Here is a 26,725-nt window from a genome sequence, read left to right on the forward strand (position 1 = left end):
ATTGGCTGAGACAACAATCTAAAACTTGCAGCAAAGTTGCTCCAACTAAAGTTTTCGGCAACAACTTTAGAGGCAAATGCAAGGACTTGCAAACTAGCCTACTAATTTGTGTGCTGGCTGGCTTGCACTCCTATAGGCTACCTATTTATTTATTTATTTGGATGGCGGTCCAACAACTTCTGAGTGAAATTAAACAAGGTGACACTGTGAGGAACTGAATATTATGTCTACTTATGTGTTAGCCCTAACGAAAGAGCTTTTCCTCCGTTTTTCCCCCTTCTCATAAACGTCAGACCAAAATCTAGGCTACTTACGAATGTTGCTTTCTGACATTTCCGGGGGAGCTCGCTTTCCCGCGCTGGTGCTGGAACTGCTGGAAAGGTCGAAAGGAAAGACTCTTGAGCAGACTGTCCTCTGCAGGCTCCTCCAGTTTGAGCTGTGGAATGAGATGTCCAAAAGCCATTCCTACGGCACAGGCGTGGATGCTCCTCAGCAAAACTTATGCGGTAACGGTATGTTTTTTTGAGCTACAGTAAGTCCTTTTGCCATCAGGCTTTCATTCATTTGGCATTTCTGACACGTATTTCCTGCACCGTTTGTAGGTAGGCTACGTATCCCATTTTAATGTTGAGATCGAATGGACATATTCTAAGTAGGCTACATTGCATAGCATAGTCGGTCGGTTGGCAGGTGTACGGGTAGGCTACACATCCCCTCCCTCGCTATCCTGTCGGGGATGCGTTGGGGGGGGGGGGGGGGGGCAACAGAGGTGCGCGTGCACAACGGTCTGGGATGAAATTTGGGAGATGTCAGTCAGGCACGCGGCATTGTTTGAAGCACAGCACAATAATCTTCTCTTGAGCCATCGCTTACTGTATGTGAAAGTTGTAGAATACCATGAAATTATGAAATAGCAATTGATAAAAGTAGGTGTAGCACTGCCTTCTGTCTCCGCCCAGGCCCCCTTCATCTCCTGTTGCATTTGATCAGTGCTATGGGTAACTATTTAACTATTTTAACTAGCCTACTATTTAACTAACTGGGTAGTGCTACTAGCTACTACAAGGGGGTCATACATGATCTTATGTGATCATGTAAACATATTTGATACTTTGTCACAATATCTGGACTTATTTTTTATACCAATGAATGCACATATGTGCATATAGATTATAGTGAACAAATAGTAATTTGTTCAACCATCAATGGCATAAGATACAGTAGAATGGCACATGAAAATGAGAAAAAACTATATTATATACATTATTTTTTAAAAGAAAACATACACATATCACCCCATGTGTTCATTTGTACATATAATAGAATGGCAGGAGTTGATGCCATGTTGACTCCATGGATACAGCCTTAGTAGGTTCGGCTGCTCTTTAAGTTTGCAGTAGCCTAGGCTATCTAAGCCTTTCACATCAAAAGGAGGATGATTCTAAAGCTATAATGATGTAATTCTGAAAAAATAATGAAAAGCCTTCGGTTTCACATGCGCCTTCATCAGTGCATCATTGTTGAAGGCATTTTTGAAACATCTCAATATTACACCTTTAAAGATCTAGCATTATTATGGTGTTGTTCTTGGAAACAACATTTGCTAGGCAATGATACAACATCTCTCTCTAACAAAGATTGAGTTAAAAAAGGTGTCCTTACTCCTTTGCTTCACTGCCAAAGCTTTACAGCCCTAATAAGAAGAAGTAAATCTGAGACAATTGAGCATCTACCAAGTGGAATAATGTCTGTATTTTAAAGTGGATAATGCCAAGCACCTGTTAAAAATAGCATCTTATTAACCTCTCCGTTTGACTTTATGGTGGCTCTGTAATTAGTGTGTTCGTCAGACAGTGAAATCTACTTTTAAATGTGGGCCATGGCACACTGTTCATTATCCACTGAGAATCACCACAGAAGACAGAAAAAAAAGTGCTATGCGTTTTTCGGGAACCATGAAAGAATGAAGTTTACTTCTCTGTATAGTAGTAGTGATCAGTTGTTAATAAAAAAAAAAAATATTGTTACTCGTTTTAATAGCTAATTACACCTTTCTTTCTAAGGGATTGGTTAGATGCAGGGTTGTAACTGAGCAAAGCCTCAATGCAAATCAGACAAGTTTCAGCTTTTGACGATAACCTTTCAGTGTACCATTTTAAAGCCTAAAGGGACTCAGGTTGAACAACAACCGTAGGTCTATTCAATTCAGTTGTAAATGCCTATTCTGTCTCACTCAAAACTGCACCGATTGACATCATTTCACTCTCTAATGTTATCATCCAAAAACTGACCCTAGGTTGTTGCTTTCCTTGAAGGTCACCCACAAGGTTAGGTGTTGCATAATAAAGCTTATAATTGTATTATGATGGATGGATCGCAAATGGTCTCCGAGGCATTATGAAAAGACAAACCTCCTAAAATGTTTTGTGTAGATACAGGGATTTTATTGCATTTTCTCACAATTTGGATGGTCTGACATGTAAATCAGTACAGAATTAAATGGCACAGAATGCAAGAAATGTTGAAATGTGGATTTACTTGCATGGAAATAATAGGAAATAATATCTTTCCATCCTTATCTAATAGTACATTCATGAAGGGTGCCTATTTTTGAGTTACTTTCAGTCTTATACACAGTAGTACCGGTATACACAATGTAATATAATCTCTCTCTCTAGTCAAGTCAAGTTTATTTATATAGCACATTTCAAACACAGGGGTATTTCAATTGTGCTTTACAGAAACATAGTGCAGAATCATTGTGTTTAATGAATATACAGTAAAGTCATCAGTCAATATTCAATGTCTTATTTAGCTGAGTTTACAAGCAGACTGTTAATCCATTAAAAGTGTTCTTTTCCCCTTTCCTAGGGACACTAACACTTTCACTAACACTAGGGGGCACACTTTTATAAGATACCACAGACACAAAGACAACTTGTGCTCGATTTCCGAGCATAATTTATCTCCATAATACCGGTACCTTTGATAAATTTATACAAAGAGAGAGAACAAGGACTCTGTGCCAAACACACTGCTGAGTTAGTCATCTCATAGAACTGGCCATAATAAAGAAATGTTCTTTGACTTTCTTGTCATATGCTTTAGTGCATGTTGCCTACAAAAGCCAGCTGGAACATTTAGCTTGTATTTCTTTTAGTTTGTGTCCGCACACTGTGGCCAGCCCACTGTGTTATTGATTTTGCTTTCTTTCAAAAGGACAAGGTAATTTTGAAACTCCAAAGGTGTTTCACTAAACACCTACAAACTACTTTTCCCTTTTTCTTCGACCAGCTCACTGTTCATCCTGAGATTGCTGTCATGAGGTGTGGATGGCATGCTGTGAGAAAACTTTTGAGTTTGTATTTAATGAATCTGCTCAAACCTAATATGTTATGAAATTAACAGATCAATAAATATCCAAACTTGTGTTACATGATACTTTTAAATGAGGTAATGTTAGAACTATTTTTGGTGTGACATTTCTGAAAGAGTTATAGACTGAAATCAATAGCAGAGACAGGAATATCAATGACGACTGCCAAAATCTTCCCATAAAATTGTTATATATATTATGCATGACAGTGACTATGAATAGTGGACCATTTAAAATTAAACAGGGTTTATACACTGAATAATTGAAATCTTTAGTGTCAAACAGTGGTTGTGTAAAATATAGAATATATTAGTGTATGTCAAGAAAAAATAAGTTTATATGCTTATATTATGTCATTGCATTTTAAGCTGTGTTGAGAATTTGATACCAACGTAGAAAACTGACTAGTTTAGAAATGCTTGGATCATTGCCATTCCAAACCAGCAGACAGACTACCACTAAATGTTGTATCAATCCCAAATAAGTATTTGTGCATCTGAATGAAACAGTACCAAGCCAGATAACTTGTCATTGGATATTTTATTTGCAAATGAAGTCGTAATAACTCAGAATCCGTAAAAATATACATTTTTTACTTGTGAATGACATATTTACATGGATGGATTTTCTTCAAACAAACATACAGGTTACAAAAACAAAAGGGAATTAATAGTGAAAGAAAAATAATAATAATGGTAGTTTGTGTTTCCCTTAAATTCACTGTGAAAAGTAGATTCTCCATCCAAATCTCCAGATGAGTTTGACCAAACAATTTAAACCAAAACAAAAAAGTGCTCATAACTTAACATAGCATGGTACCTAGAATCATACCATTTGAGCCTGACAAGAAAAAAATGAAAGTGGAGAAATAAACTATGATTGCAACAACTGCCCATAATATATTTACAGTTATAGGGTTTTTTAGCAGAATACAGGTATAAACACCAAAGCAAAGCATTCCCAATGTCTGCTCAATCACTGTAGACATGCAGCAATCACTGCTTAACTGCTGGAAGGGCTTCCCCATTTCCAACTTACTTTCCTTATGATACACATTCGGTCTTTCTGTAGAGGCAGAGGATTCAATCCGGAATCATTAAAACCGTACCAGAATGCAGTGGCCAACAAAAACAATTCCCAAAAGAATAATGTGGCTACATAGGATTGTTTTTTTTTTTTTGTAACGTAATCAAACATACTGATTGAACAAAGAACTTCAGCAGCTTTCTGTTTTTGTTTTGTATTCGTAAGAAGAGGTCTTCAAAGTGATGCAAAGTACCACTTGAAACACTGGCAGCAGTAAAGTGGAAAGTAGACAAGAGGTTGAAAAAACATCACATTTGAAATCTCCACGGTGCTCCGACATCCACCCACCCCCCCACCCCCAAAAAGATTAATTGTGTGAAAAATCGCACCGGTTTGCCTGCTGCAGATGGCCAGAGAAGCGATCGAGGGCTCATAAAATGAGCGAATATGCCACCTGAGACTGCTGCTTGCCTGAAGACGTTCAACGAGCCCGTCGAAGGACGGAGGGGGAGGAGAGGAGGGGAAAAAAAGCTGAAACACAAGCATTCTTTCACTCTTTTTCTTCCCTCTCTCTCTCTCTAAGACTGTCAGACAAGCACCAGGGGCCCTGCACGCCTTGGAGAGCTGGCCTGGCCCTGGCGCACCCTTAACTGGGGATGGAGTGCTTACGCTCCACTCCTGCCCTGTCCCTGCTTTGCTCTTCTGTTTATACAGGTTCCCCCTTGTTTGGACGGCGGGGGCTAAGACGGGGCTCGTCTCCGAGGGCTCTGTCCGGGGGACAAGGCCTCCTTTGTGCTCCCGTCAGGAGACGGCGACTATCACTCACTCTTAAACCTTTGCGACATTCCATCCATCACGTTTATTCTGAAGGAAAAGAGGACCAACAGGGTGACGCCTGTCAGGAATGGAGGGAGTGCATGTTTATGTTTGTGGTGGGTGTGAAAGAGAGAGAGAGAGAGAGTGCATGTGTGTGTAAATGAGTGTGTGTCTGTCGGGAAGTGAAATACGCAATTACAGACTGTAGCTGTGGGAGACAGTTAAATCATGGAAAGAACAGAGCACTGCTATATTGAAACACACCACCACCACAGACTGGAATGCATGCGATTGGTTTCCACAGAGTAGGCTTTGTATGAGTTATGGACAGCTCCGCCCCACACACACTGACACACACACACACACACACACACACACAGACGCACATGCATACAAACACGTACACAGACACACAAACACACACGCACACACACACACACACACACAGACGCACACGCACACAAACACGTACACACACACACACACACACACCATACACAGATGCACATGCACGCAAACACATACACACACACCACAGTCACTTGTGAAGATTGCTGCTGGTGAAACGAAATTGTTTTGAAAAAGGCATATAAAGTCAAACAGAGCAGATGAACAATAACAAAAAAAACCCAGACATCTCAAGTCAGAGTGTTGCATTTCAAATAAAACCTCTTCTGATTGTTCAGCTCACTCTTTACATGATTCGTTATTGGTTGCTTACTTAATAAGTTACTAGTATGAGGGTAGCTATGATGACATCACTAATAACAACCCTAAGAAATTAACTCGCTGAATCAGAGGGCGTATCAGTAGCCTTCCCCTTTTTTTAGAAGACTTCCCCCTCTTAATGTCCTCATTCCAGACCAGCGCTTGCCCTCTGCTACGGTTAAATTAAAAGGACACCCTGTGCGTATATCTATCTGTATGTACAATATAAAACAGCATTATGACTACAGAATGTACATTATTCATGTGTTGCAGATGACTGTATAGCTGAAAGACAGACCCGCTCTCTTCCGCAATGTGTCTCTTTCTGTCCATCTCTGTTCTGCTTGACCAGGCAGAGGCATTCGCAGCACTGGCTCGGCTTGTTTGATGTACTTATTTGATGTTCAGGCTTGAGAAAGAGAGATAGAGAGACACACAGAGAGAGACCCTTCTGGCCAAAGCTTTAACTTCCGCATCTGTTTGTGTACCGCCTGATAAGGACAGGAAATTAAATAACCAAAAAGGACAGTTGAGGGGGGTTGAATGTCTGGTGTTGGGTGGGATACAAAGGCACACAAAAATAGGCTAGCTGTCCTTCTACCTTTTCTTTTTTTACCCTTCCCCCTCTCTCTCTCTCAAGTTACTTCTGTATCCTATCTGCACTGTGCAAGGTCTTACAGGGGATCTTCAGGGACACAGGTATAGACTCGTGCCAGGGTCTGGCTGAGGAAGAGAGGAGTCGTCCTGACAACAAGACAGCCATCTTGAGGTGGCCCATTGTCACGGGACCCCCAATGAGAGTACCATGGTGCACACACATTGCACTGTACATAATTCCCCTCACTATGCATTCACACATCCACATTATTGTGAGATTAATATTCAAGGTCGTTTTGTGCCTTAACACTATCATGGATTACCTTTACATATTATTTTTAAAAAGAAAAAAACGAAAGAAAGAAATAGAAACAGAAAATATATAGTGTCCATCTTTGTTACACATTCATAGCATATCAGTCAGATTTTGGTTGAAGTACCGTTGAAAAATGAAGGAAAAAATAAAGCTATATAAGTAAACTGTGAACCATCTCGAACAGCACTTCTTCATTCAGTCATCTCAATAAACATGGTCTGCAAAAAAAAAAAAAAAATACCATCCCACACAGGCCTAAATAAATCAAACAAAATCCCTTTTCTCTTCGCCCAAAATCTTCAACCTGCAGTACAAAGAAAATGTTGCACAACAAAAGACTTTTCAAACAGAATGTATACAATATGTCTGTCCAGAGGCTAAACATGGATAAAAACGTTCCTGTAACTGCGCAGTCAGCAGTGTGTGTGGGGCGAATGTCTGTTGAAACACCACAGAGGTCCTGCAACCTTTCTCAAGTACATGCTAAAGTCTCAGGTGGATGTTTTCATTTCGCTACTCAGTGGTAAAGAAAAAAAGAAAAAAAAAAGACGACGCCAAAAAACAGACTTGGGTAAGCCAACTGGGTGGGAGCGTCCAGTTTGTATGCTGGGTTGAGGGTGAGGTCGCGGCCAGGGAATGGTGGGGCTGGCTCAGCTGCTTGGCTGATCGGAGCAGAGAGAGTGTTTCTTTCTCTCCACTCCACTTCTCTTTCTCTGGTTGGTTGATGGGTGGAAGAGCAGAGTCTAGCAGCTCCTGCTGGGGGCAAAGGCTGTCGTTTCTACATCTCCTCATCCTCCTCCCCTATGACCCTCTTCACACACACACACATACACCACCCCCACCGCTGTAGCTCTGCCTTGCTTTATGCAGTAGACCTGCTCTTGACTTCGGCTCCCTTTGATTCGATAAATAAATAAACGCCACTTGGGGGATCTTTTCTGCTTCAACACATAACATTGCTTCCTTCCCATTCCTTCAAAGTTTAAACGACAAAAAAAGGAGAGCAAGAACAACAAACCCAAAAACTTTTTAAATGAAAAAAGTTCAGCCTTTGCAATGACTGGGGTGGGGTGGGGAGACGAGAATGAAAATGACTCGAGTCCTTTTTTTTCCGTTTTCATTTTATATAATTCAGAAGGGGGCAAGCACTTTGCATTTTCCCTTGTTAAAGTATGCATTCATTTAAACTTCTTGTTTTATATTATTGAATCATTTTTTTTTCCATCTTTTGATTTGTTTCTTTTTCATCTTGGTTGCATTTATTCTTTATTTTTCAATTTTTTTTTCTTTCTTCAGAAGAGAGTCTTGGGATGGGAGGGCTACACTGTTTTGCCATGGCTGCGAGGTGACAGAACTGTCCTCCCTAGACAGTCTGAAAGGCCTTGCTCTGAGCTGGGACCATCACCCCGGTAGGCACCGCCAGCGTTCCAGGCATGTTCCGTGAGTTGAACTTGGGGGTGATCGGGGGCTCGGGGGTCTTGGACACTGCCTGGTTGTAGGTGGGGGGCGACTGGGGGAAGCCGGGGGGCTGGCCGTTCTCCTTGAGGGCGGCCACGGCGGGCGGGCGGGGGCGGGGGACGCCACGGACGGCGCTGTTGTGCACCATGGACTGGGTGGAGGAGGCACCGGAGCGCGAGCTGCCCGAGCGTGAGGACGACAGCGAGTTGGGCTTCACCAGCTTGGCCTTGGGCGCTTCCGCGTCCTCCCTGAGGTAGACAGAGAGCAGGTGGGGACAGAGCAGCACAGAGATGTATGAATAATTGAAACGGGCAGAGAAATCGTCTTGCAGAATACACCTAGGTAAGAAAACATGCAAACATACAAACACCCACACTCTCACAGACGTCATCGCACAAATCATCTCATCACGCACATCTACTCACATATGTAGTGCCACACATACTGTATGTGCTGAATGTTACAGATAAGCAGGATTCACATCACTTCTGTTGCCTACTCTTAATCACTTCAGCTGTTACCCTGCAAACATTTTGTAGCATAGCCTCATAGGCGTTTACGTCATAGGCCATGCATTATTTATTGAGGTCTGCGTTCTGAGTCGCAAGACCGTGTCAACGACAGGCTCTGGCGCTACAAAACAACACCCTTAATCCCTCTTTAATTCTGGGAAATCCAGGTGAGCTCAGCGCTTGGGCAGGCACACGGGTGGGACCCCCCACGGTGACGCGAACGAACGCGCAACATAAACAGAAAGTTGCCGTGTAAAAAAAGCGCCATTCCCCCCACTCCCTGGCCCCGCCTGGCTGTCTGCATTATTCAAACCAGCGTCATTCTCCCCCAACCCAGCTGCATTATTCACACGGACACTAAACTGTGACAAGGAACATGGGAAGTGCTAACACACGCGTCGAGGATCGGTGACTAAACGCATTACGGAGCATGTGGCTGGTTGCCTCAGCTGCTGTGGTCTGGGTCCTGATGAGCAGTGGCCCTCCAGATACTATCCCACAATCCCCTGAGCCTCACGTCGACGCCCCGATCTGCTGCTGGTGGCAGAACCAGAGCGCGGGATTGGTTCCCTGGGCTGTGAGAAGGAGGGCATTATAGGGAAGCAATTGGGGGCAGCTGACCTTGTGGTAGCCATTTCACACATGGAAGTGCACAGTACGCAGACACACACACACACACACAAATGTCCACTGAGAGACACCCGGCTAAGTGTTAAATCGTAAGTGCTCCTTTAGGTGAATTCAGGTGAAAGACTATTAGATGACAGCGTACGAGAGAAAAGGGTGGAGAAGCAAAGATCATGGAAGAGAGAGACAAATAGCCGTAAAAAGAAGGGAGGGAGAGAGGGGAGGGAAGGGCGGCCACAGTGCGGCCGAGCGAGAAGTCTCACCTGATCTCATTGGGGGTCTCCTCCTCCTCGTACTTCTTCTTCTCCTTCTTGCGGCACACCAGCCAGACGATGAGGATGATGAGCAACACGCCAAAGGAGCCGAAGGTGCCCACCACCGCCCCGGCAACCATGCCGATGCCCTGCACATCTGCACCCAATACAAGCCGATTACGAGAGCTCACAACACACTTTTTATCCACAATGTCAGAATAATCACCGCATTATTAAGTTAACCCTTTTTAATAGGCCATTGAGACCCCTCTTAGAGGTTCTAGCTGAACTGTTAAAACACTAGAACAGTATCCTATGTCTGGTTTATTCAGAGTTATGACACAATGTGCAATATGTAATAAAAGAATGAAGAGAAAATTTAATTTAACAGCAGGGAGCAGCCATCGGTTATGATTGTACTGGGACATAATTCTGTGCGGAGCTTTTCACTGTAATTTGTAGTGGATGGGGGCGGGCATGCGAGGCAGCACACTCACTCAAACAATCAACGGCATGAGAAGGGGCCGACCGAGGCGAGTGAGCTAGCGGGCAGGCGGGCGGCTACACTTTATGTAACTCTCAACCTCCCTTTTCCCCCACGCTCCGAACATTAAATTCTCCAACAGTACCTTTCCCAAAAGCCATTAGCTGGGGACATTGAGAGATGGCTATTTGAGTGAAAGCAATGACCAATGGCCACCCTTTGAGTGGACTCAGTCCCCGATGTTGGGTTAGAGTGGGGCGAGCAAGAGAAAAGGAGAGAGAGTGAGGGAAAGAGAGTAAAGGAGAGCCAAGGAGGAGAAGGGGAAGGTGTGTGTGGGGGGCGGGGGGGTGAGGGGTAGAAATGAGATTTTTCCGCTGCTCGGTGGAAGCTGCATTCATCCATCACGCTGTCCCGGCTGCTCTGCTTGCCCTGAAGTGCTCTAAACCACTGATCCTGGATCACTGTCTCCCTCTCTGATCCCTAATATCCTCTATTAGGATGAAAGGGTGTGCGACTGATCCCAGAATGAGAGAGCGAGAGAGAAAGAGAGATAGAGAGAGAAACAGAGAGAGTGAAGAGACTCTCAGCTCTTAATGAAGATGGGTGTGTAACCCCGACTACTCACAATGCACCTCGATGATGCAGTTCTCTTCGCCGACGTCGTTGCTGGCCGTGCAGCGGTAGGAGCCCGAGCTGTCTTGGGTCAGGTTCCTGAGGGTCACAATCTCGGGGTTCTTCAGATCTGTGAGGAGAGAAACAAACACAGAGGACATCAGAGGACATGAAATGAATAGCGAAGCCTCCCTGGGATACAAGAGTACTGACTATGTGTGGGTTTTAGCTGATGACACATGGGGCAACTTTCCTATGTTACCCAATGTTCCTAAGTATTGTGGCTTTGGCATGTTCCCACTGATATTGGGCAACAATTTCTTTTCTGGAGAAGTCTAATCATCAGTAGGCAAGTCATCATGATCATCCAGCCTCTAGGTCGTCCTTATTTACAAAAATCAGCACTCTATGTTTTGTCTCTTATCCATCTCATGAGATACTCTTGAACTCAGCATGTGTCCAGCTATGGTCATTGGTTCGGAGCGAATGCCTTGGCATTGTGGCTGTGGTCCGTGGTGAGCGGGGAGTGATTCTGTCAAATTGAGGGCTGCTCTCGGGTGAGGGGCTAAGGCTGAGCGGAGAAGGCTGGCCAGCCTTCACCTGACTCAGGTCTATTTCGCCTGAGCGCTGTCTGTCGCCGAGCGAGCGAGCGTGCCTGCCGTACGTGTCATTCTGATGCATGGCTCTTGGGGGAAAAGGGAGCAGAGGAGACGAACTGCAAATGTTTTCCAGCGCGCCCGCAAGCGCCAGGGCCTGTCTTCTGAGCATCCAACATCCCACCCCCCCCCCTCTCCTCTCCTCCTCCTCCACCTCCCATGATTGAGGAGGGAGTGGAGAGCGCTCTGAGAACTCGAGTGCTCGCGAGTGTTTGTCTGGAAGAGCGATGCGCCTAAACGATCCGCCGGGTCGCTTACTCATCCGGCACTGACAGGAACGTAACAGCATCCCCCACCCCCCACACCTATTCCCATCCCATCCCGACTCAATCCACCAATGCCCCAAGCTCCCACCCCAAACCCCGGGTGATAAAGAATGATGGACAGTGAGGTGCTTTATAGTCCAATGAAAACTAATTAGAGCGAACAGGTGTTGTTTCATGGTGGCTGTTAATTTTCAGCCTTTGCTCGGGCCATGTTCCATTGCTAATACACTTACTACCATCAAGTAAATAGGTGCTGGAATCCCAAAGACAAGACTGTGCTATGGGCCTGTGGCTAAGCCTCACAATTAAACTTTTCCCATAATTAATTTCTGCAGATTATAAAACCTATGAGCTGTAAACATAACTGGCCAAGGAGATGGTTGCTAACTATTAACTATTAACTATTTGTGATTTTATTAGAGTAGAATGAAAGTCTATTTTTTTTAAGGTCATGAACATGGCAGTTATGATTTTTAATTGCTGTTCATTTGGACACATTCAAATCACAAATAACACCAATTCATACAGATAACTAACTGATTACTATTCACATATGAAAAAAGTCCACTCACAGTGAATCAACACTATTTATTGTGTCGAAATCAACATTCCTCATACCATTCACACTCCAGTAGGCCTACACCACGCCATTCGAATCCTGGTAACACATTCTGCACTCACCCACTAGAGCCAGGGGGGGAAGCTTGGCGGTGCTCTTGCCCTTGTCCAGCACTCGTTCCCATTTGTAGTAGATGGGGTCGGAGCCGTCGGACGACTTACAGCTCAGCTTCACGTCACTGCCCTCCACCAGGCGACCCTCCATCCAGCAGCGAGGCTTCGATGGCTTCACTGAGAGGGGACAGGAAGCAGACACCTGGTCACAACTACATGCAGGGACAGAATTATGTACTGCATGTTGCTTGAATGTTATCTGTACATCGTCTTTTGTTTGAATACTGCAAGCTTGAGTGAGTTTGGACTGGACCCAACATCTTGTTTCTGACTGTGGAATTGCTCAAAATATATACTCAGTGAAGAGAAAAAAAAGAAAATCTAGCAGGGAATGTGAGTCTGGGACACTTTGTGCAGTACAAGAAAATCAACAACGGCCAGGGGACAATATAAATAAAAAACATCCGCCCTCAACTTGAGCAACACAGGCATTTCCACACAGACAAGGGGACACTTAACATGCCTGGAGGCTAAATCCAGTTAGCCCTGCCAAGACAAACCATAAAAAGCATAACCACTGTTGAAGTCGATAGCATCTATGAGATATGCAAGATACCTGACAAAAGACACGTCTGCAACATTTTTATTGCAATATCTCTGGCAGCACATACCGTACACTCCTAACGGCCTGAGTGCCTGAAAGCACGGCGAAAAAACACTTTATGTTCCTGTGGCGCCACAAAAAGGGGATCCAAACCAGCAATCAATCACGCTAAGAGACATCCACAGGTCTGGATTTGTGTTGCTTTCTTCTCTGCCCTTTTTCCTGGCCCTGCTGGCCTCTCAAGCTTTCCCCCGGTGCGGCTTGAGAGGGATGGGCAGTCAGGGGGGCGTGAGCTTGGCCGCGGAGCCCCATCTCGTCTCGGCACTGAATTTACTGACTCATTAAAAGCAGTGACAGGGATCAGGGAAAGGGAGCGGCCCAGCTGGGCAAGGCTGGAGTGGCAGGCAGCAGCCCCCGCCTGCACCGCCGAGGTCAAGGGTCGCCGCTCCTCCACTCTCAGACCTGCACTCGTTTCAACACTGCAGTCCCCGGGGCTCTCCTCTGATTTGGTGCAGTTTAGCCGAAACAATATTTATTTATCAACACCACTGCATTGGCCTTTGAGCTATAGTTATGTTTGGTTCTATTCTATTCTATTCTATTCTATTCTTTTTCATTTTTACTATGTTCTATCTATTTTCTTCTGTCCTCGCTAGAGAATAGTTATGACTGTGCCACTGTAGAAATCTGAAGTACATTACAGCAAAAGCAAGTGGCATTTCTGACACCAGACAATCCCAGTTGTACAAATAGGAATAGACACCTACATATAGTATGCCCCCCATCAACACCACCACCTCCACCCACCCACACACACACACACACACACACACTCTCTGAGCAATTTGTAGGGAGGAAAATGTTGGGCTCTAGCATTCTATCTCACACCTCTGTCAGGAGCAGTTACTTCTCTCAGCAAGCAGCAAAATACGAGACCGAGCCACACACACACACACTCCCACAAGAACGCACACACGCATACACACACATACACAGACACTGACACCACATACTGGGCCACTGCCAAGGTATTATCTTTGCATGGTGAGGGAAAAATGCAAATGCTCATGCCTTAGAATGGAGAGTGTCACCGCGAAGCTTGGGGCGATTTGTAAAAACCTCTGTGCTAACTCACCGAAATGTCTTCACGGGCGGACAAAGGAAGGCGGAGAAAAAAGAACGAGGGTCAGATTGTGCGGATAGATTAACAGAGCATTCCATTAAGGGGCCCATAATAGCCAGATGAGCTAATCTCCCATGATGTGTTAATAAACGATTCTTTTTTTCTCCTCTTCCTGCGGTCCGCGTCCAGCGAGCCTCCTCTCCGTAAAGCTCTGAGCTGTTCCTGGCAACTCCGGACGCCATACGTCCTTCAAATGAGCTCTACTTGCGAATGGTTTCACCCACAGCACCAGGCTGCTTCACAGCACCAGGCTGCTTCACAGCACGAATCTGCCCTGGTAAGCGCCATGCACAAGGGGAAAGCAAAAACCACAAGGCTCAGCGTTCACACAGATAGGACATTGTCTCAGATGATTGTGTATTATTGGAAATGCTTTAGCACTGAGGGCCAACAGAGATTGGAAACAGGCGTTAAATAATTGAAGTATCCAAGTAAAAAAAAAAAAGTTAATCATCTGAGTAGGCTTGTCTGGGATTCATTTAGAGTGACGCTAAACTGTTTTGCAACCAGCAGAGAAAAGACTCAAAGTCTCAAACAGCATTAGCTGTTAATACTGTGTTTCATGTTTTAAAACAGATTAAAAAAAATGGATTCAAATGCACCACTGGAGAGGGGGAAAACACAATTCAAAACCCTGGTTGTGAGTGTGACAGTTCTTTAAGATAGGGAAAAAAAACACTGTATATTGCACCCACACGCCAAAAAACAAACAAAAACAGATAAACAAGAGATAGACAGAGCTGAGGTCAACAGCAGTCGCAGAACCAAATGGAAAAGAAATTGAATCACGAGGAGGAGCGGGAATTGAATTGAATCATTAGCTCGTCAGAGCCCAAGGAAATGTAGTGTTGTTGTCGTGGACTAATGTCGGCCTGATGGCCGCGCTGGGCCACTGGGGCCGGACTCACCCAGCACAATGAGGTTGACCAGGACCCACTGGTATTTCCCGCCAGTCTTGACCTTGCAGGTGTACTCCCCAGAGTCGCTGAGCTGCAGGTCGCTGATCATCAGCGAGGCGTCGCCGTTCAGGTAGTCGCCGGCGAAGGACAGACGGCCGTCCTCACTCTCCATCTTGTACACCTTGTTCCCAAAAAAGGTGATGACCTGAGAGAGAGAGAGGGGGGGGGATCAGGGGTGCAGGGGTCAGAGAGTATGACCACAGGCTATCTTTGATGTCAATAATGCACTGGGTTGGAGTGGATTGACTGGACAATGACTAAGTTGATTTCAACTGAAAGGACATGTGTTAAATTGAATGAAATTGAATTAAACTGAAATAACCGAGTTGAAAATAAATGGAAAGGACTGAATCGAATTCAGTTGTAAGGACTGAGTTGAATTGAGTTAAAATGAATCGACAGGATTGAGTAGAACTGACGCTAAACCCCAGGTTGATTTGAGCTGCACCACACCGTGCAGAGGTGCTACACAGGGCAGTCTAACAGTGGGTGCCTGTGGGAATGTTTATACCGCGCTACAGTGCTCACCTCTCTGTCCCTTTCATCATGCACAGTTAGTGTATCCTGAGCCCACCTGAGGCCTTGCACGGGCCTCTCTCCCCCACACAGACACACACATACACACTCACACGTGCATGGGGCTGGCGGAGCTTGTAAACATGAAAGCGGGGCTGTCACAGGGTGGCTGCTCTCGGGCACGCCGGGCGGCGGGCAGACAGGTAGTGCTAAACGCCGATGCCAAAGCGCATCAGGGTGAACGGGGCCGCACGGGCTCCACCTGCCTGACCTGCATATAATGACTGCCCACTTCACACAAGCACGGGCACATTCACCGCGCAGCACTGCACGCCACGCCACGCCAACCACGCTGCTGCAGGCACCTTATGTGTGTGTGTGTGTGTGTGTGTCTGTGACTGTGTCACACTTTTCTTTATCTCTTTCTCATTTAAATGTGTGTGTGTGTGTGTGTGTGTGTGCCAGCCAAAGGGATTGTGTGGTGTGTATTTGCCATCATAAACTAAATAATACAACTATTACTGTATAGTGACTATAAACAGCTACTTTGAGTAGAAATGGTGTATGTGAAATTAATAACTACTATATGTGTAGTGTGAGGCTCATGTTCAGCTAAGAAGATGCCAGTGGAGGTGTTGTGTCATGGTCTCCTAGGTTGCAGTTGTGTATGCTTTGCCACAGATCAGGTGAGTGGCCCTAAACTCCACGCTCCTAAGGTGTGTAGTCAACACTCCGGCTAACATAGGCCACATGTTGACAAGCTGCACTCTTCCATTTCGACTCACGGACTCACAGCGCAATAAAATAGATGATTTATTCATTCCGCTACCGGCACAGTCTCATTCCTAATCAAATTTTCAGACGTTTGATTTTAATTAATGGCGCCTTCAATGTTATCTCTGTGTTAAATATTAAATGGCATGCGCTTGCCTCCGCAAACCCGGTAAGCCTCAGATGTGAGCACCTTCCACAGCCTTCCTCATTACTCGTTTCTTTTGTTGTGTTTTTTTTTTCTTCTTCTGAGGCTTTTATGGAATTAAATCTCGAATTGATAATCAACAGATCTCCATCTCATAGAGATGACTTGCATAGAGAGAAGGGGGCAGGACAATCGCTTTTCTTCTCGACAAGGAGTTGTTGGGGATTGACAAGTTTCATTATCGTCTCAGATTACACACGAGACACTTGATCTTTCACTCACTTCCACGGAGCGGAGCAATACACGGCTATACACCAAAAAATGAAACAGCATAAAACAACAAAAACAACAACAAAAAAAACAAAGCAGGGGAAAAAAAAGCTAAATTTTGGCTACTGCACACATTAGAGATGATCTTAAGTTGAGGAGTCATAATTCAATGAGATAAACATTCTCGGCTGAGCTGTGTCACATGTTAATCTGCCTCGCGGCGCATGAAGCTTTTCTCCAGCTGTGTTTACACTCCGAGGGAGAGATGCAAGGCCTGATTATTTATTTATATATAGAGAGATTTTTTGCATTTGTTTGGGGGAAAATGTGCTGCAGGTGGGCAACTCTCGAGGTCTGTCGCTTCCAGACGGGACTAGAGCGTGGAGAACACGATTTACGGCTAAAAGCTCTGACTTTGATCGGGACTTTGATAGGCTTATGAGTAGGCAGGTGAAAAAACACTCTGTACAGATGCTCATGAGGGACAGAAAGGATGGTGTGCACTGGTAAATCAGAGGCAATGATGGTGAAATATGAAATATAACAGGGAAGTGGAAAAATGTCATATCAATGTCAATGCTACTGGAATGCTTCTACTGCAAAGTTTAGCTCATAAATGTAGGATGATAATGCATTTGGAAGTGGCTGGATCATGTACACATATGCCGCAGTGGTGAGAAGTTTATGTTTGACTGTGTCTTACTCAACGTAAAGGGATGTGTCTGGGAGAAAAAGGCAAGGGCAATTTGGAAATGACTGCAGTGTCAACAAGAGAACGGATGAATCAGAAAGATAAACACAGAGACAAGAGAGTGAGATAAATGGGGGAACGAGAGACTGACAAAAGAGAGCGTAATGGAATGATACATCAGACAGACAGAGAGAGAGAGAGAGAGAGAGAGAGAGGAGGAAGTGGAGAAGAAGGAGGACTGTGGGAGAGTCAAGGTTGTCTTGCTTACCACACGCTGCTTGACATTGGGCTTCTGCAGGATCCACTCGATGTCCAGCGAGTCACTGGACTGCCAGAACTGGTGGTGGCATGGCAGTGTGGCGTTGTCCCCGACAACCTGTTTCATCAGCGCCGTCTGGGCACTGGCACTCAGGAGACTCAGCAGCACTGCAGGTAGAGAGAGAGAGAGAGAGAAAGAGAAAGAGAGAGAGATGGAGAGAGAGAGGGAGAGAGAGATGGAGAGGGAGGGGGAGAGGGAGAGAGAGAGATGAAGCGAGAAGAGGAGAACAAAGAGAACAAAGAAGTGAGACAATACTCTTATGATCGAGTCTGGCAAACAACTATGCTGCAGAACAACAGAGCTGCTGCTGCTGTGCAAAGACTAGAAGAAAAGGCTGCAAGGAAAAGCGATATAGCAATCCATTCCTTAGGATGAAAACAACAGTGAAAATGCTGATGGAGTATGCCCCTATAACACAATTAGAGCTGTCTCTTTTCCCCCATTATAATCGCCTTGGTCAGTGCCCCAGTTTGCTATGATCTGCATTTGCTTTGCTTTTCTGCCCTCAAGTTTTTTGGAACGCTGCCTCGAACAAACCACTGGGAAGAGATAAACAAATCAAAACACAATAGTCACACAGACAAAAAAAAGCCTGAGCTCTCACAGATGGATGCTTATTCTTTCCACAACAGCCTATTTACACGCCATCTAAACACACTCGTGTATGTTCACATACATAGAACAAGATAAAACAAATGTGACCTTTTGGCCTCATATTGACTGTTATCTATGGCTGGTTGAAACAGGCACTAACACTACTATCTTTTTTAGCTTCTTCGTGAACAAAATTCGGTTTTGGTTTGTTTAAAAATGAGGACTGAGGACATATAGTACACCAAGAAAACCAAAACAAGGGCAAAGTAGTGTCTGTTTGGTATGGAGAGCAGAGCCGGACAGTTTTGAGGGATCTGTACTTTACTCGAGTATCATTTTTGGGGAGTAGTCATGACTTTACTCAAGTACATTTGAGAGGCAAATATTATACTCTTTACTCCACTACATTTCTATCCATAACCGTGAGTACCCATTACTACTTCTAAAAAAAAAGGAAAAAATAAAAATCTCGGAAACCCTCAATTTGTTGTTTCCCTCTCAAACGTGATTGGATTGTGCAGGCGCCACTGATTGGGACAGCCTATCAGCAATCACCTTCAGCTTTCCGCCAAAGTCAACTCCATGGTTAGATTTAGATAAGAGATGAAACCATGGACGAAACAATGGATGAAGACGCAGCAGGTCCATCCCGGGAATGTGCCAAGCTGTGGCCCCACCTCGCCAGACTATTTCAATTTTCTGAACAAGTTAATGATAGTTTTCATTCAAGTGTTTCCATTACAAAATAGTATTTTGTATTTGAAATACGTATTTAAAATACATGTATTAGAAATACTGCCATTCCCTGGCAACATGGTAAAAAGATGAAAATGACTTGATTTTACTTTCAATTCCTTTTACATTCTCCAAGGTATTAACATTACATTGTTTCATAACTCCATGTAGGATGTTTCTGTACATAAATGTAAGCACTGTGGCAGTAGTAATGCAATAGAAAATGTACTCTTGTACTCTTGATACTTTTAAAAACAAGTACTTTAGTACTTTTACTTAAGTAGACATCTGACTGTTGTACTTTTACTTGTACTTGAGTAAAATTTAGCAAAGGGTATCTGTACTTTTACTCAAGTAATGAAGCTGTGTACTCTGTCTGCTTCTGATGGAGAGATGGTTGAAACGGCGAATAACGGCTGGGTACGGGAGGTAAGCAGAGGACAGGCTACGGCTGTTGGCCCGGGAGCGCCGGAGGGGGCACGGGGCTAGTTTACTGGCCGAGGGGCAGGCATTGCTGCCGGCTGGAGGGGAATTAGAGGCAGGCGTCAGGGGGATTTGCAGCCTCCCGGGTCCCAGGGGGGGTAGATGGGATATGTGATTCCTCCCACCTGCCGGAGCGGAGCAGTGGTGAAGCACAAACAATGCCACTAGGCTGCATGCTTTTCGCCCAGGCTTACGCTGGGTGCAAAACAAGGCGGATATTTCTGGAGCTCCGGCATTAGTTCCACGAGCACGTCTAATCTGCCGTAACTCGAGTGCTTCCACAGAGAAGTGCACTAGCTAGCGAGTGCAGGCCAGAGAGAAAGAGAGAGAGAGAGAGAAAGAGGGAGAGAAAAAGAGAGAAAGAGTTGGGAAAGCTGGAGATTCGCTCGCCCACTGCTCGAAATAAAAGAGTTTGAGTGTTGGAACCTGTCCCTGGTCAAGTAAATATTATGACATTGGTGTTATAGCCTCTTCATGACGAGGTTCTCCACAGGCCGCGAGTGTCTGGCCTGATCCCTCACTCAGCGCTCGGCGTTAAAGAGACAAGATAGACACTCTCCCGGGGGCCCGGGCGCTACGCAGTGTGGGGGGTGGGGGGTGGCATTCACTTTAAGTGTGTTGTGTCTAGACAGTGAGTGATTCGGCATTTGTCAACTCATCTGTCGGAATGCGTGTGCGACCCCTGACCCCGCCACGTGGGTGGCGACCTGTCCATCGTCGAGACCTTGCGTCAACCCCCCCGCATCTGTTTTGCCGGGGCCGCCACTGAGTGATTGATGGACTCTGGTGCCCACTTGGCCAATGAGATGGCCGAGCCGGTTCACAGAGCCTGGACTCCCTCGGGTGTGCAAGTTGAAGGGTTTAATTACCAGTGCTAATTTAAAAGCATGTGACGTCAAAGCCCTTATGGCTCATAATAAAGTAATCAAGGCTATGAATCCTGGGCAGAACTAAAAAGTTCCCTACTTCTTCCCAACTCTCTCTCTCTCTCTCTCTAACTCTCAACTGGGCTCAGGTCCAAATCAACTACCATCAATCCCATCTAACATCCTGCCTCGCTCTGAAAGGAATACCTCACTCAAATTAATTAAAATTCAAATGAAATGCTCGATTCATTTACCAAAAGTGCTTACAATTACTAGTCTTACTGAATGCCCTTATTTACTCCTAAAGTATTCCGTAGGGGGAAGAAGCTACCAAAAAGACATACTGTAATGTTCAGCACAAAATAATACAAATGTTTAAAATAATATACCCTACCCCCCAGCTGACAATAGGGAGATGAGGAAGTTGAGAACAAGCCAAATAGATTGAGACATAAAAAGCTGACAGAGGGCTGAAACGGGGACGAATTATCTGTGTGGAGCGCAGTATATCACCCTGGCATATCTCATCCTGCCATTAGGGGCTGCCACATTAAGCCATGGTGTCTCTCTCTCTCTCTCTCTCTCTCTCTCTCTCTCTCTCTCTCTCTGTGCAGGTCTCCTGCTGATGGGAGAAATTACCCAGGGCCCTGTGGCTCTCCCCACCCCCACGGGTGCGCGTCAACCTAAAACCCTGAGTCAGCGAAAGAAAAGAAATAAATAAAATGAACAAAAAAAGAAAAGAAAAAAAATATACTGTGGCCAGCCAAGGAGCTCCCCAGCCAACCCAACCCCTCCAACACCAGCGACACCTCCACCCTCCCCCCCCCCGCCCCGAGCCATCCAGTGTTCATGACTTTTTAATGCAGAGTTCGCACACTCATTTATCTTGTGTGCTCACCGCCAATACCGGTTTGAATGGAGTTTTTTTTTTACCCCACCCCCCCTTACTCTCCATCACTGCAATAGCCCTCTTTACCCTCCAAGGCCTATGCCTGCCGAGGAGACCTCTTTGCATAGCCCTTAATTGCTTGAGAGGTAGGCGGAGGGAGACGGATGGAGGGATGGATGGAGGGGTGGGGTGTGGGTGGAGAATGGGGTCGTCTGCAGTGCGTCCGGGCCGAGCAGGTCTGCTGGGAAAACATCCCTGATTTAGCTCCATGGGCCTAATCAGAGCCCCCTGGTTCCTCCCTCACCCACGGTTGAACTCGGAGCAGTGTGTATGTGTGTGTGTGTGTGTGTGTGTGTGGGTGTGGGTGTGTGTGTGTGGGTGTGGGTGTGTGTGTGCTCAATAACGCTTCACCTCCATCACATGCCCAGACCTCGGAGGGCAAGAAGGAATTATTTTCTCTGTCATACAATGAGTGCATTTAATCAAAGAAAAGTGTGTGTTTTTCACATGTTCAGTTAATGTTTAGGATAGAGAGAGAGACAGAGAGAGAGAGAGAGAGAGAGATAGAGAGACTATCATATTCATATCTTGCTGCCTGAGTCTCTTTGTCATGCATATCCACACACATCTGCTAGCACGACTCTTTAGTGTGTGTGAGTGTGTGTCCCTCTGGATGAGGTGTAGCTCTGCTGGGTGTGTACCAAAAACATACTGTACTGTTGTGCAGCTAGCTGACTCATTCCTGGTAGGGTCAGTGCCATCTATAAATCAACGGTGCGCCGTTACGACTCTGATATTAAAACATGCTGGCAGGGGCTCGGCACACTGAATGAAAACTGACTTAAATGCCTCATCTGTCAGGGGAAATATAATATCCCGGCTTCATTGCCAAGCCCAGCCAATGGAATAGCAAAAAATGGTTTGTCATGGATCAGAATCCTAATGTCTTCCATATGTGAGCAAACATGAGGCCGTTTCTCGGATCCAGGAAGGCTTTTGGGGGGGAGTAATGCAGATGGCACGGCGGTCTGAAACCACTTGTCCGATGTTCCCCTAGCGTGTGGTGGTTTCACAGTCAGGAGGGGAGGGGGGAGTTTTGGAGCCATAGTTGTGTTCAGCACAGCTGGGCAGCACAGAAACCACCAAGGTTTTTTTCTTCTTCTTTTTTTTCAAATGTAGATGAGGGCACTTTTTTGAAAAGTGGACAGATTCCTCACCCAGAGTTGTCTTCTTCTTCTTGTATCCTTTTTTATTTCCACTGATATAAAAAGCCTACACCAGGATTGTTTCTATATTTTATTTAGCCATATTCGGGAAGGTGAAGGATTCGTACATAATCCGCTGATCTCTAAAAAAAAGGCAGCCTTACCAAAGCTGCTTTGAGCCAAGCATCAACACTATGTAAGGGCCATCCAGCGTGAGAAAGCGTTTTACAGGTTATTTTTACCTTTGGGGCGCAAAAAGTGCAGTTAGAAGGAGCCGGGTTGGGCAGGCGGACGAACACAGAACTGTGTTCGCACACACAACTGTGAGCGCAGAGGGCCTTGATAGATTAAGGGTTCTTCAGCTATGCTTATAACTAGCGATGCTCCAGCAGACCCTGCTGCGTTTCTCCCCCCACAGTTCCCCTCATGGGGCCGGGATCAGGCCTGCGTTACAGCGCCGATAGCTTTGGCCCCAACGCGCCGACGCCTCCGCTATACCCACTCTGGCCCAGAAAAGTAGAAACAAAAGCGGAGCACTTTATAATTAACAAAAGAATGGTCTAAGCAGCGTCCCCCCCCCAAAAAAAAGGGAGGGCAGAGAAAAAGAGAGAGAATGAAAGAGAGAGAGAGAGAGAGAGAGAAAGACAGCGTGAGTGAAAGAAGGGAACCAATTTCTGTGAAAAAGCCCTAGGGGGAGTTGTGCTCCAGTAAATCCGCCTCCCCACAGAATCCTGCAATCTTATTATAGTTGAGCCGGTGGGACACAGCAGGGCAGACGCAGCTGACGCAGCCATGGTGACAGTGATGCCCCCCCCCCCCCACCCCGCCCCCCAAACGCACACTCCAGACCCCACACCCCGACCATCTCAGGCCCCAATGTCCAGTTTGATGGTTTGGGGGGTTGGGGGAAGAAAGTGGGAGTCTCAGCCTGGCTCCCCTGGAGTCCTGGCAGACCAGGCAGCGTTAATCTCCCTCTCTTGGCCTGCTGACCCACACTGCTGACCCTGCCCAGAGTCCCCTTCCTCCTTCCGTCCTGGCCAGAGGAGTCGTGCCCGTCGCAGCCCCCTTGTGAGCGGGCGTCTGGGGTCGACAGGCTGGCGCAGCTCTCTCTCCTCCTCAGCACGCGCCCGTATCGCCCCAAACCATCCCCGCCAAAACAAAGAGCTGGAGAGAGATGAAGAGAAGTGTCATGGTGCCCTGATGTGCCACTGTGTGTGTGTGTGTGTGTGTGTGTGTGTGTGTGTGTGTGTGTGTGTGTCTGTGTGTGTGTCTGTCTATGTGTGTGTGTCTGTGTGTGTGTGTGTGTGTGGAGGTGTTTGTGGGTGCATGCCTGCGTGACTGTTTGGGGGAGGCAGTGTGTGTGTGTGTTTTCTTTGTGTGTCTGTGTGTGAGTAGCTATGTGTATGTCTGTGTGTGTGTGTGTGTGTGTGTGTGTGTGTGTGTGTGTGTGTATGTGTGTGTGTGCATGCTTGCATGTGCGTTTCAGAGTTATCCTTCAGCTATCTTGGCAGGCGCTGCAGATTCCAGGAACAATGCAAGGGCAGTGATCTAAGATAAGCCGCGGCTGGATAATTAGCAGTGATGAGGCCGGGGCGTGAGGATGCTGAGTGGATTTCCATGTAGCGGACGCCTTGATCAGCCTTTGTTATGCGCAGCATCGGCCGCATTCCTTTAATGCAGGGGGAAGATGCTTTTTAAATCGCTCCCCCTCTCACTCTGCATATTGCATATGAGTGGGTGTCTGCACTGTGTGTGTGTGTGTGTGTGTGTGTGTGTGCGGTTCAGAGTTACTGTGAATAATTGTGTGAGTCTGTGAGTGTGTACACACACTGAAGATTGCATGTGGTTTAGTGTGTTTTCCTTTATGCTCGAAGCAGGTAGACAGGAAAATATATGTCAATGTGCATATGTGGGTAGGAAGGACGGATTATAGGTCTGTGTGTGTGTGTGTGTGTGTGTGTGTGTGTGTGTGTGTGTGTTTGCGTGCGCGCGTGTGTGTATGTGCATGTGAATGTGCTCGGCATGTACAGTATATGTGTGCGCGTGTGTGGCTTAAAATAAAAATTAAAAAAAACGAGGCTCCATGTCAATACGTTAACCTTCCCCCACCTGTATCTCCATAATGAAAAGCCCGAGGCCTGTCCCGCGGTGACTGTAAATCAATGTCGCCGTGAGGGCATCTGTGAATTAGAATGGAGAGCTGGCTGTTCATTTGGGCCCTGGTAGATCACATTGCTCACTGCCTGCTGAAAGTGGCTGAGGTGCACTAACCACGCCAGGGCTCTCGGCCGGCTCCTGGCCCTCTGACGTGACCGGCAGTACATCTTCCTGGCCCGGCAGAGTCTGATTTATGCTCCCTTTTCGTACAGAAATAAATGTCTGCTTCAAACGTCGCTCCGTTCAGTCTGTGTACATGCGCTTGCAGAAAATGTGCAAAATAGGAACGAATTGAACACAGAATCTGTCCGTATCCATATTTATAAATGAGCTTTAAGAGTGACTGCTATTGCTACACAATAGCAAAGTTTCCACCGCCAAAGGCACAGTGAGTGTAAGTGCAAGGAAATGTGACAAATCATACACGTACTACAAAATTACTGAATATAGATGACTTCAAATGTAAAGGAAAGGAAATAAAATTCTGCCGTTATAGAGGAGATTTCTAGCGTTGGTGCCAAAATGCAAATATAACGGGGCTTTATTTATGAAAATTCATTCATGTACATTGCTGACGGCCGGCAGCTTTCATTCCATTTTCACTGACACACAGCAAGGCAGAATTGCCGGCAAAAAGACACTGAAATATTCAGTGTCAGCGGTCAGAAAAGGAAAGTGGTGCTCCAACGAAAAAAGGGAAAAGTTGAAAAAAAAAAGTGTCAGCACAGCACTTTTCTGACCTCTCCAGAGGTGCATAAAAATAAATAAATAAAAAATAAATTAAATAAATAACATTTGAGGGCTCCCACGTTGCTCTGGCAGGAGCAAACAGGAAGGGATTGGCACAGGAGGGGGTAAAACATACGCACTTTCCACTCCACTCTGCCTTCTGCTGAGCAGTGAGCGTTGCTGGGGATTGGACGAGCTCTCAGCCCTCCTCTGAGTCCAGGAGATTGGGAGGGTGAGTGGAGACACTAGAGGGAAGTGACAGGGCAACAGGAGAGTCCTCCGCCTACCCCACGAACCCCCTTTTGTAACTGGCAGGGGGACGTTTTAGGAAAGAACTTTCACTGTTGCAAATCTGTTTTTATTTTTTAAAATGTGCTAGTGTATATACCGTGGGCTAAACTTGAAACTGTGTGTGTGTGTGTGTGTGTGTGTGTGTGTGTGTGTGTGTGTGTGTGTGTGTGTGTGTTTCTGTGTGTGTGCGTGTGTGTGTGTGTGTGTGTATGTGTGTGTAGTAAGTATATATAAGTAAGTACCTCTCCTTCCACACACACACACACACACACACACACACACACACACAAGCACCCCCAACACACCAGCTTCCACATGAACCTAAGCACACACCTCTACATATACATACCAACACCCACTTGTGAAAACACACGCACGCACACACGCACACGCACACAAACACACACACACACACACACACACACACTCCTCTGTCTTCTGTGACTAGAGGCTGCACTTTGATGGAATAAAGTCCCGTAATCCCTGCAACGCGTTTGGCTCCCAAGACCTGTTCTGGCTGACTGGGAGGTTCTACCCACTCTTCATGCTAATAGAGAGCATCGCTAATGTGTCACGGTCACCTCAGGCAAAGCTAATGGCTTGGACCCAACCTTATTACAATAAACATTTTTTTGTGTCTACAGTCTGTGTATCTGTTTGTGTGTGTGTGTGTGTGTGTGTGTGTGTCTGTGTGTGTGATTACGTGTGTGTCTCCCTCAGTGTGTAAGTGTGTGTGTGTGTGTGTGTGTGTGTGTTTAACAGGGATTGTTTGTGTGAGTGTGTTGTAGAAAAGGCTTGTCCATGTACAACAGGCTTGTGGCGGGATGGGAGGATGGATGCTGGGAGGAAGTGAGAAAGGATGGAAGCTCGTCCAAGATAATCCCATCGCCAAGAAGGGAGAGAGGGAGGGAGAGAGAGAGGAGAGAGAGAGAGAG

The 26,725-nt window shown here is 45.8% G+C and overlaps 1 protein-coding gene across 1 annotated transcript in view; it reads right to left on the bottom strand.

The window, feature by feature from the left end:
- Positions 1 to 3,899: 3,899 nt before the first annotated feature.
- clmpb (CXADR like membrane protein b) overlaps positions 3,900 to 26,725 on the bottom strand; it is a 64,529-nt gene continuing 41,703 nt past the window's right edge. Inside the window, exons 2-7 of the mRNA XM_076282536.1 lie at positions 17,791 to 17,948; positions 15,076 to 15,271; positions 12,390 to 12,557; positions 10,800 to 10,916; positions 9,700 to 9,847; positions 3,900 to 8,545 (exon numbers count right to left, since the gene is read on the bottom strand). Of these exons, the coding sequence (XP_076138651.1) occupies positions 8,203 to 8,545; positions 9,700 to 9,847; positions 10,800 to 10,916; positions 12,390 to 12,557; positions 15,076 to 15,271; positions 17,791 to 17,948 (1,130 nt within the window). The 3' untranslated portion in view covers positions 3,900 to 8,202. The remainder of the gene's footprint in view (positions 8,546 to 9,699; positions 9,848 to 10,799; positions 10,917 to 12,389; positions 12,558 to 15,075; positions 15,272 to 17,790; positions 17,949 to 26,725) is intronic.

This window comes from Alosa pseudoharengus, unplaced genomic scaffold (assembly GCF_046254945.1).
Source record: "Alosa pseudoharengus isolate Yale_2024_CS ecotype anadromous, Long Island Sound unplaced genomic scaffold, YU_APseudo_1.1 YU_APseudo_1.1_scf_13, whole genome shotgun sequence".
Taxonomy (NCBI): domain Eukaryota; kingdom Metazoa; phylum Chordata; class Actinopteri; order Clupeiformes; family Clupeidae; genus Alosa; species Alosa pseudoharengus.